The sequence below is a fragment of the Limulus polyphemus genome, unplaced genomic scaffold (genome assembly GCF_000517525.1).
Source record: "Limulus polyphemus unplaced genomic scaffold, Limulus_polyphemus-2.1.2 Scaffold4182, whole genome shotgun sequence".
NCBI classification, from domain to species: Eukaryota; Metazoa; Arthropoda; class Merostomata; order Xiphosura; family Limulidae; genus Limulus; species Limulus polyphemus.
This window is the reverse complement of record NW_013669792.1, coordinates 46-10,726: the sequence shown is the minus strand read 5'-3', so window position 1 is coordinate 10,726 and position 10,681 is coordinate 46. Positions and strand designations below refer to the sequence as shown.

The following is a 10,681-nucleotide window of genomic DNA, read 5'->3' as shown; positions in this document are numbered from 1 at the left end:
CAACAACATATATTTGAACAAGCTGTGGTACCCGTCCTGTTTGCTATGATAAATAACACAAATCCCTAACTTTCACGCAATTTATTTATAACATATTATTACAGTATTCATTGTTACATCACTCAAAGTTTTGTACAAGCTTTAAAAACTTACTATCTATATACTTAAAACATGGTATACATTGTGCAATGGTCAGGGCGACTTTATACGAAGAGGTAGTGGCAGTAGGAGTGCTTTCTGTTACTCACTTTCGACACCAGTTCTTATTGTCTTTCCACACTGTTTCACATTATTAATTACGTGATGGTCACTGGCCACAGGTCAAAGTAGGAAGTGGGTATAACTCAAGATATGGCCCTTATTAGAATTATGGTGGCTGTTGGAATATAAACTTCATTTGAATTTATGTATCATTGGAATAGTGGCAGCAATTTTTTTCATTCCATTCCTCCCCCACACTGTGTGTATGTTATAAAATATTTAAGTTTTATTGTTTGGTATACGAACGTGGCCCCATCTATGAATGTATTTAATGTTATCTTCTTATATCAGTGACAATAAATGCTCAATAATATCAATAATAGGGGGTGGGGTGGAGGGGGTTTATGAACCTCCGATTAACATGTCCCCCTTTCCAGACTATCAACCCACGAAGTTGGGTTACAGACACATAGTTTTGTGCTCTGTGAGTGTGTATGTACGTATATGGTAAGGACTGGCTTTGAGTTTTGTGTTATTTCTGTAATTGAGACAGCTTAAATGAGCCAACAGATCCATCCTTGTACTTTTAATTATGTTGTTTTCATTTCTCTAGTTTAAAAAACAACTTTAAAGAAAAACAATTTTTAGTAAAATTTGTGTCTCTTAGGGTCTGATTAACTCACCGAGGTTCGATACCATTGTACTCTGGAAGGGTTACAGTTTTCCCATTGTGCCTTATAAGCTTAAGTATAATGATTCTGCTACAACCAAAACCCAGTTTAAACCACATTACATATTCAAAAAGCTCTTTTATTATTGAAAGAAAAAAATATTCCATAATAATACATGGTCCAGGACATCATTAGTTAGCTCCCAGTACAATACAATGTAACAACTGTAAATATATTACTGAAATTAATTTACTGTATACATATAGTGTTTTTTTTGCATTCAGACATAATTTAAAAATATACTTGAGCTTAAGTCTTTGGTATCTTGTTGCTTTAGATTTAGGAAAATCATTCAATTACCCAAAACAAGTGAAGAATAAAAATATGAGAATTTTTAATGTAGTACTAAATGTGTTTAATCCTGGACTTTTGTTGATGAAATAACTAATGATTGCTTATGTAATTAATAATTTCCTTACTAATTAGTATTTAAATACAATCTTACTGACTTGTTTGCTACATAAATCAACTTTTGTGTCAGTTTTTTCACACAATCTTTTTTTAACACACACTCACTCTGGGTAACAGCCAGGATATTGATTGATTGTGGACAACACTCCTTTTTGATCTATGGATCACTGTGCTGGGCAGGAAAGAGTTAGCGGATTCTCCTTCTTTTATCAGCTGCTAATTGTTACATTGTGGCTTGACTTTCTCTTCAAATATAGCATTTATTTTTAAAGCATATTATCATTCACTGATGACTGTAGTGATGAAAACAAATTCATCCATTTGGTCAATTAGAAATAATTATATTTTATCTTTTGAACTCTTTTTTAGAACTGTAAATTATGATTTTTTTGTGAATATTTTCTTAAAATTACTAAAGTTTAACTTGGGCTAAAATGTTGTATAGTTTCACTTGAGAACAATACAAAAAAATTAAACTTACACCTTATTACACGCTTATTAAGTATATGGTGGAGTGTTAGTAGCATGCATGTTATACATGTTGTGTAACAAATATCTATGTGATGTAATCTGGAGCGACTGCACTAAATACATTCCTCTTGTCAAACAAAAATACCAGAAAAATCTCAGATGTACATCTTTCTGGCTTGCTAAGGTTTTCATTACGTAATACTTTAAAATGATACCTTAGAAACAGATGATGTCATCACGTGGATTGTTACATTTCAACAAAGAATTGAGCTATAAAATTCACTATTCCTAAACAAATCAGAAAACCATGTAACACGATAGTAGTAGTTGTCAAGTTTCCTCTATTCTTCTGAGCCTTAAGGTAAGTAATGCAAGGGAGGGTAAAGACGTATGACAGAGCCGAAATGGCACCAGAAAACCTGAAAGAATAAAAACAAACAAAAAATTAATACTAAAGTTCTAGAAACATCATTAAGAATAAGGTAACATACTTTAAAATGTACAATAATATATGCAAGTGACAGAATCATGTATAAAACATCATTAACAATAATATAACATACTTTAAAATGCACAGTAATATATGTAAGTGATAGAATCATGTATAAAACATCATTAACAATAATATAACATACTTTAAAATGCACAGTAATATATGTAAGTGATAGAATCATGTATAAAACATCATTAACAATAATATAACATACTTTAAAATGTACAATAATATATGCAAGTGACAGAATCATGTATAAAACATCATTAACAATAATATAACATACTTTAAAATGCACAGTAATATATGTAAGTGATAGAATCATGTATAGAACTTCTTCTGTGTCAACCTTTAACAAATTTGTACTCTTATTTAGTTTTAAAAACATGGTCTACATTTATCTAAAGTCTGAAGTGATAAAATCATGTTCCATTTCACTTCATCAGGTTTTTGATACAAAATATCAAATCAAGCTTCACTGTACTAATTACTTTTTCATGACAAACTTCTCAATTACAAAAGGCGACAAATTCAATGTTCAATAGATTTCTAAAGATGAGGTTTTAAGGTTGTCTAAAAGTATATTGTATTTATAATTTGAAAATAATGTACAAGTTTGCACCTTTTGTTTTTTAGATCAGTGGGTGAATGTCTTACCTGATGATGGTTCCAATGTGAGGAAAGAAAACAGCAAACAAAATACAGATAAGCACAAGGAAACTATTCAAAATTACAACATGCTTGAACCTGAAAAACAAAGAAATTAACATGTAAAATTTTTTAAAAGTTAAACGAAACACATTTGTTGAAATATTACCTGTCATGTTACTAAAATTTGTATTTTTCCATCACAGAAAGAAATAAAAATTCAATGTACACATGACCTGTTTTGTCAGTAGATTTAAGTCTTAAATTTTAACTGCTATAATTATAGGGTCAACATAACACATAGATTAAGTTTTGCAAATTCTTATTTTATTTCAAGCCTATAAATATTTCATGCTTTGTGTGGTGAAGACAAAGAAACATTTCAATCCATGGTTAATATCTGAAAAGCCATATCAGTACTGAGAGCATAAAATTCAAACAGTTATGCTAGTAGTATATATGATACATGTTATTCTTACATATTTGTCTTACCCTGGATAAATTGACCCAAACAAGAAATGCATTGACTGGATTCTCAGTATATAAAGAATCAGTGGAAAGAGTGTAAGTACTTGGAATAGTAGAAATACTCGAGTCAAGAAGGCCATCAAGTCAGAACTACTGAAGTTGTTCAAAATGTTCTAGAGCAAAAAAATAATAATATAAAAATTAAAACAAAAATAAGAAAATCAGTTTGGTAACCAAGGTGTTTAACTTTGATACATGAAGATATCCAAGATGTTTAACTTGTATACATTAAGTGTAGCTCAGCTAAGCATAATTAAAACAAATCAAACAATAACGTTTTTATCAGCAATATCCTTCAACTACTTAGTGACATTTTGTTTGGACAGTAATTAACATTTCATAATCCAAGTCCAAACCCAGGATCTCTAACACACCATTGAAATACCAAGTTCCACCATCACTGTACAATTTATACAAGTTTGCTTTGTATTTTTTATTATTATTATTATTATACACAATTCACTAATGCAGAAATTGTAAACTACTTTCTTGTGGTGTTTTCTGGATACTTTATACACTGTTATTTATTACAAACATTATCTCAATTTATCAAGGTGTTGTCAAAGACCACCTTAATAGGAGAATGATAATACATGTCCTTGCACGAATTGTACAATTTTCTATGATCTAACCACTCAAGCAAAAATAAGTGTTATGAACAAGTACTGAAAACATTTCATTTAATACACTTGTAACTGTACTAAGTTGTGACAGTACTCAGACTGTTGTTTTCTTGATCAGAAGATTTTCTTACTTTCACTGCTTTTGTTAAAGCTATAGAAAAAGAAAGAAAGTGTACTTTCGAATTTGCTACACATCACTCAATTACACAGGTTTCAGAGAACCCTCATAACACCTGCAGTCTTAGACAAAATACACAGTACTGTCAACAGTACATCTGTTGAGTGACAGCATTACTGTAGGTTAGTTCTAGATATTACAAACACGAGTTGTTTAAATCACAGCCACACAAGAGCAAGGCCAGAAGAAACATGATCTCAACATCTGGTTACAGTTTACTGTTTAAAATGTATTTCAAAACCTTATGTAACAAGTTTACTTTTATTGGTATACAACAGCTAAATATATGTTTGAAAATTAGTAGGATATTCATTTCCAGAATTTAAATTAAAAGCCAAAAAATATATATTGTTATGACAGCGGAAGTCACGTGATGCTGAGAGCATGCGCACTGGAGTTTCTAGAAGGATCATGACTTATCGAGGAACCCTGCGAATGTCCGAGTGTTTGCCAGACGTACTCTTCTTTAGTATATAAGCCCGACAAATAAAGCTAGTGAGAGAAGAGATATAGATAGATTGAAGAGATAGATAATTGAGTCAAGTGAACAGTAGGCACCGTAAGTAAAGTGTGTGAATCACTGCGATTTATAGCGTGTGTTATGAAGGTTGTTAAGTTTAAAGTGACTGTGGAAATTATGTGTATTACAAAAAGTTGTATTGAGAAAGAATAAACGAGTTTTAATCAATAAGGGACTTGTATCGCTGAAGTTTCTCGGAAAGAATTTTTACTGGAAATTATCAAACAAGCAGATACGTAACAAATTGGTGTCAGAGAGTGCCTGATTCTAATCAGTGGTTTAATAAAGCAGATTAGGCCTGGCATGGCCAGGTGGTTAGGGCACTTCACTCACAATATTTCAGCCATGGTGGTGTTATAATGTGATGGTCAATCCCACTATTTGTTGGTAAAAGAGTAGCCCAAGAGTTGGCAGTGGGTGGTGATGACTAGCTGCCTTCCCTCTAGTCTTTCACCACTAAATTATAGTAGTCTAGTGCAGATAGGCCTCATATAGCTTTGCACAAAATTCAAAATAAACTAAAGCAAATTTACTGATTACCTCAGCAATACACAGTTTCTTCAGTGGGAAGGAAACGTAGATCAAGAATCCAATCAGGAAATAGGTCAAACACACCAGAATATATGCTATAATTAAATCTCGAACCTGCAAATTACAAATAGATTGTAATTAAAAACCTAAATTTTTGTTTTGTTTAACAACTAACACAAGTTATGAAGGGCATAATATTTATGTTTAAGTCTTAAAAATTAAAGTTTTCTAGATATACTTCTTTCAGACTATATTGTAGAGAACAGACTATACAAAATTTTCTTCTTGCTTCCAGTAACGTGCAAGTGTCAAAAATTGGAAAACTAAACAAAATCTGTAATCCACAGATTTATATATAACATATTAGTAAACATGAATAAATAAAACAACAGCTATGCTATTATTATGAGATTTTCTACAACATACATAGGTTGAGTACATTATATTAAAATGATTAGCGTATAGCCCATCAAAAATGATGTGGCAAGTACTACCACCCCACAATGTACCCTAACCACACATTTCATAGATAACCAAAATAAATAAATTTTTGGAAATCAAGCTTGAACAACAAACTTAAATGTCAGTAATAATAATGACAACCAAAATCACAATTATCTTGGTAACCTTATTTCCTGCAATAATAAAAAAGCTAAAGAATCTTTATACTTCATCTATAAATTCTCTATACTTAAAAAGCAGGATGTACATTCTTACCAGCAGAAATTAAAACCTGTCTAAAATAATCATGATGTCATTTCAAATTATTCTAAATCAAAACTACAAAAAGCTTAAGCTAGCCAAACGTTATTACATAGTTTTACCAAAGACTTTGATATTTATCTAAAGATCAGTTGCTAACCCAAAGGTGTTTTGTACAGCTTCTGATTTGAAAGTTAGTCGGTTACAGTAAAGCCATCTAATACAAAAATACAATACCCTATAACCCAAGTGCTTACAAAAGGTGGACCTTTCTTCTTCAAAAGAAGAAAGATCTGCATTTCAAAAGCACTTGGGTTATAGGGTATTTTACTTGTTTTAAATTGATTTCTTGAACCTATGTATTTTCCTAACATCGTATAGTAAAGCCATCAGTATTAATTTTCTTGCTAAATTATAAATGAAGCTTTTCAGGATACATAAATTATGCTACAATGTAAGATACAAAAATACAAGGAAAACTTTTTAATGATCAACCTCAGTTAGTTTCTATAGTGACACAAAAGTGTGTTTGTATAAAAATAATACCCATATATAGAGGGTCTTGTTTTCACTTACATTATTTTCTGGATTCTTCTGGTTTCGACAAAGGGACAAAATACAGTTGTGAATGAAAAACGCCATTGACGATACTCCAGATAGTGCAGGAAATGATGGAAGATACACTATAAAACAATTACATATCTACAATAGTTAAAAATATTAACTATCAAGAGAGAATTACAGCAAAGATGCATCAAGAAATAATTATTGAAATAAAGCTGCTATAGTACAATATAAATCTTAAGTGCACATAACAGTAAACAACAAGTATAAGGCCAATACTGTGGTACATGGCAAGTATAAAATTAATAGAGTTACAGGGCAAACCTACAGCCAACAGAGTATTACAGGGTAAACAAAGCCAACATAGTAGCACAGAACAAATCTAGACCCGAGATAGTGTTACATGACAAATATAAGGCTGACAATATTACATATGTTTTATGTTGATTTGTAAAAAATAGACAAAAGAAAATTTATATACAGAAAAATAAGTGTTAGATTTAATGAAGTCTACTGTTATTATTATGGTTAATTTTAAATCACAGATTCATACAATTACACAAAGGTTAATGCTACATTACAAGTTCATCCAAAAAAAAATTATGAATGTTTACCTGCTAATTGAATTTTTTTTATACAAAATGATGAATAGGGTAGTTAAGTCGTGAGTAACGTGCAAGTGTCAAAAATTGGAAAAACTAAACAGAATCTGTAATCCACAGATTTATGTACAACATATTAGTAAACATGAATAAATAAAACAACAGCTATGCTATTATTATGAGATTTTCTACAACATACAGAGGCTGAGTACATTATATTGAAATGATTAGCATATTGCCCATCAAAACTACCACCCCACAATGTACCCTAACCACACATTTCATAAATAACCTATATAAATAAATTTTGGGAAATCAAGCTTGACAAACAAAGAGGCAGAAAAGTTCAGTTGAGGCAATCAAATATTGGTAAATTCCTTTGTGAGCCAATCAAAATTATGATCATTCATGAAATGAATTTGTGGCATATTCATAAAATAATTATTGGTAAAAATCAGTTAGATTAACAACTGCTAATATATAGAAAAGCCAATGAGTTTTGGTCAAACTACGCTCCAACAATGGCTTTATATCTTGTTGCTTACCAACAAAAGTATAACCTAATATTGTTGTTAGTCTATGTACTGATAGTATACAATGAAATGTATAGACAACAAAACTGGAAAAATATTTGTTGATTTCTTAATTTAGTTTCTGTTGATTAAAAGGTTTGTTTTTATGATGTAAAATGTTGGTGATATTACAGAAAATAGCTTAATTCAGAAATGATTTAAGTTTAAAATTGAATCAATATTTTTACTTTCATGATGAATTTTATGCACTTGGCTAGGTGATCCCACACTACGTTTTTACTTTAGGCTTATTATACCTATACTCACTACACTTTTAAGGTTTCATGGCACACACACCCCTCACAGCCCACTTACACCCCCTGACACTAAAATCATAATGGGCAAACAGTAATCAAACGATTCTATCTGGATAGATGCATGTTGAGTTTTACAACAGCTCCTATTTTGAGAAATCAAGCATGAAACAGCATACACTGGCTTTTATGTAGGTTATCTTTTAGTGCTTCACTACATCATTACAGTCAATGTCACTACATCAGGTTATGCTTCATCTGGCATCTTTCACATCAGCCTTGCAATGTTGTTTCCAATGCAAACGGCTCCATCATTAAGGTTGTCATGTTCCTTATCCCTGATTACTTTCCATAATTCATCTATTGTAAGAAGACAGCAGTTTACCAGTGCCACCATTTCTTCAGTCTAATTGCACAGAAATCTATAGGCTCTGCATCTGGCAACTTACCCAGTATGTCTTTGTACATAATAGCAGAAGTACCATTTGATTCTACAGCTGCTTGAGGTATTCGATGGTTGAACCAATATGTTGTGGAAACAACTTGTGTCACTTTTCCAGATGAAGATCCTTCTTAATTATGTTTTGTACTGTTGTTTGGGGCATATTTATGGATTTTGCCACTAACCTTTATGTTTGTGGATTCTACCTGTTACAAAATGGTACATTTTGCTTACCACAACAAGGGTACAACTTGTTGTAGGTCACTTTTTGGATGGTCTTGGTACCCCAAGTTGATCCACATTCTTTTTTATTTTTCGTAATGCTATTAAGTAAGATATTCTAGTCTTAGAAATTCTAAATCTATCATCAAAACATATCTTTATTATCTGAGCATAAGAATATTTTTTCTTCAAAAACGTTATTACATACCCTTCCCAAAAAGTGAAATTTTCTGTGGTGTCACACTATCTATGAAATGCTAATGTCAAAATATAATTCTGATATATATATATATATATATCCACTGAGACTTTGTATCAGTTGTGATTGCCATGTGACTTGCCAATATGCATCTTCAAATTCATTTTAATATAATGTACTGCACTCTGTATAACAGTGGATGGTTAGCCCAGAAAGCAAGTTATTACAGCCAATGGCTTGGAAATGTTGAACTTACATGATACAAAATCAGAACTGGTTGAATGATACAGATCAAAGTGTATTCCCCACTGTGCTGATTTGACAACAGCAAAGCTTATGAGGTAAAACACAGCTAAAGTTCCTGTAAAAAAAATTTATGATAAACTAATTTTAAATCAAAAACTGTATAGTCAAGTCATTAATCTAAAAATTAGTTTATTGGTGAATTATTCAGAAAAAAAATACAAAAACAAAAACAGAATTCTACCCACAGAAAGTTTAAACCTCTTCAATGTCCAAACCTAATGATTTTGACATATTCCTGTTAAGTTTTTTGAATGTAATATAAACTAATATTAAAGTTGTACCCAGCTCAATATGCATGCATTAGTAGTATATTATAGATGAAGAAATGAGCTAATTATGCAAGGTAGAACAGAACTTTTACTTGCTGCAGTGATACTGATTGTCCAACATTGAGAGAATTTTAGTTTGGTTACATCAAAAATTGGTTGTTTTAGATCTATACAACACACCAAACACTCATTTTCCAAGACAGTAAAAATGTTAGTTAGTGCAAAGTGACTGTACAAATAATTTATCTGTTTTAGATAGGATATAAAACAAACTCTCATACTACACAACAACACAAAAGTTTAAGTTAGGGAAAATGACAAGATGAAAATTGGTCTGTAGTAATACAGTTATTAAAACCAAATACTGATTTGTCCAGATCTTAAGACAGCAAATAGTTTGACACTTTTCAAAAGTACACCATCTCTGTAGTGAACTATATACCCTCATACAATGAAACAAATGTATAGATCAAAAATATAAAACACTAAAGATACATCTTTTTAAATTTTGAGTGAAAAATAAAAACTTTGAAAAACAAAATTCGTCTTTAAAAGCCAAAAATAAGTAGTATGAAAAAAATAAGGATTTATCTCAGTCAGGACAAGGACAGTGAAGAATTCTTGCACATCTGTGCTATTAACCTACCAAGAGCATTAAATTTGCTGAAGAAAGTAGGCGATTTCAAGTTGATCAAAGGAAAGATGACGATAAGAAGAAACAGTGGAACAGTTCTGTTAATATCCCAAACCTCATAGAAAATATCGGTGTGGACAAAGTCATGTGTTGTAGAGTTAACTGTAGCCTCAGAACTAGGATCACAGATAACTGAAAAAAATTACCCCATCAGTTTTGAGTTATTACAACTTTTCTGTTTAACCAAAGTTGCAAATGCCACTTCCACAAAAATGCAACGCAATAAAACACTTGTACCACTACATCATATCTACATTATTATGATTTCATTTATTCTTGATTCAGTTCATAGGGTGTACATGTTTTTAAAAATATATATTAAAAACTTCTTCACACAGATTTCCATTGCTTCTGTTTATAATGCTATCAACTTCTTGCCTGTGTTCTGGTATCAACTCTACATCCACGCCGATGATGATGTTCATCACCACAAAGCAAACTCTACATCCACGCCGATGATGATGTTCATCACCACACAGCAAACTCTACATCCACGCCGATGATGATGTTCATCACCACA

The 10,681-nt window shown here is 31.3% G+C and overlaps 1 protein-coding gene across 1 annotated transcript; it reads right to left on the bottom strand.

Annotated features, from left to right (window-relative positions):
* Positions 1–66: 66 nt before the first annotated feature.
* Positions 67–10,300, bottom strand: LOC106470719 (sodium-coupled neutral amino acid transporter 9-like; the record flags this gene model as incomplete). Its single annotated transcript, XM_022399356.1, has 7 exons — positions 67–2,233; positions 2,965–3,054; positions 3,448–3,596; positions 5,345–5,449; positions 6,614–6,720; positions 9,149–9,253; positions 10,114–10,300. Coding segments are annotated over 7 exons (915 nt in total), but the record flags the coding sequence as incomplete, so codon positions are not given.
* Between the last annotated feature and the right edge of the window lie 381 nt (positions 10,301–10,681).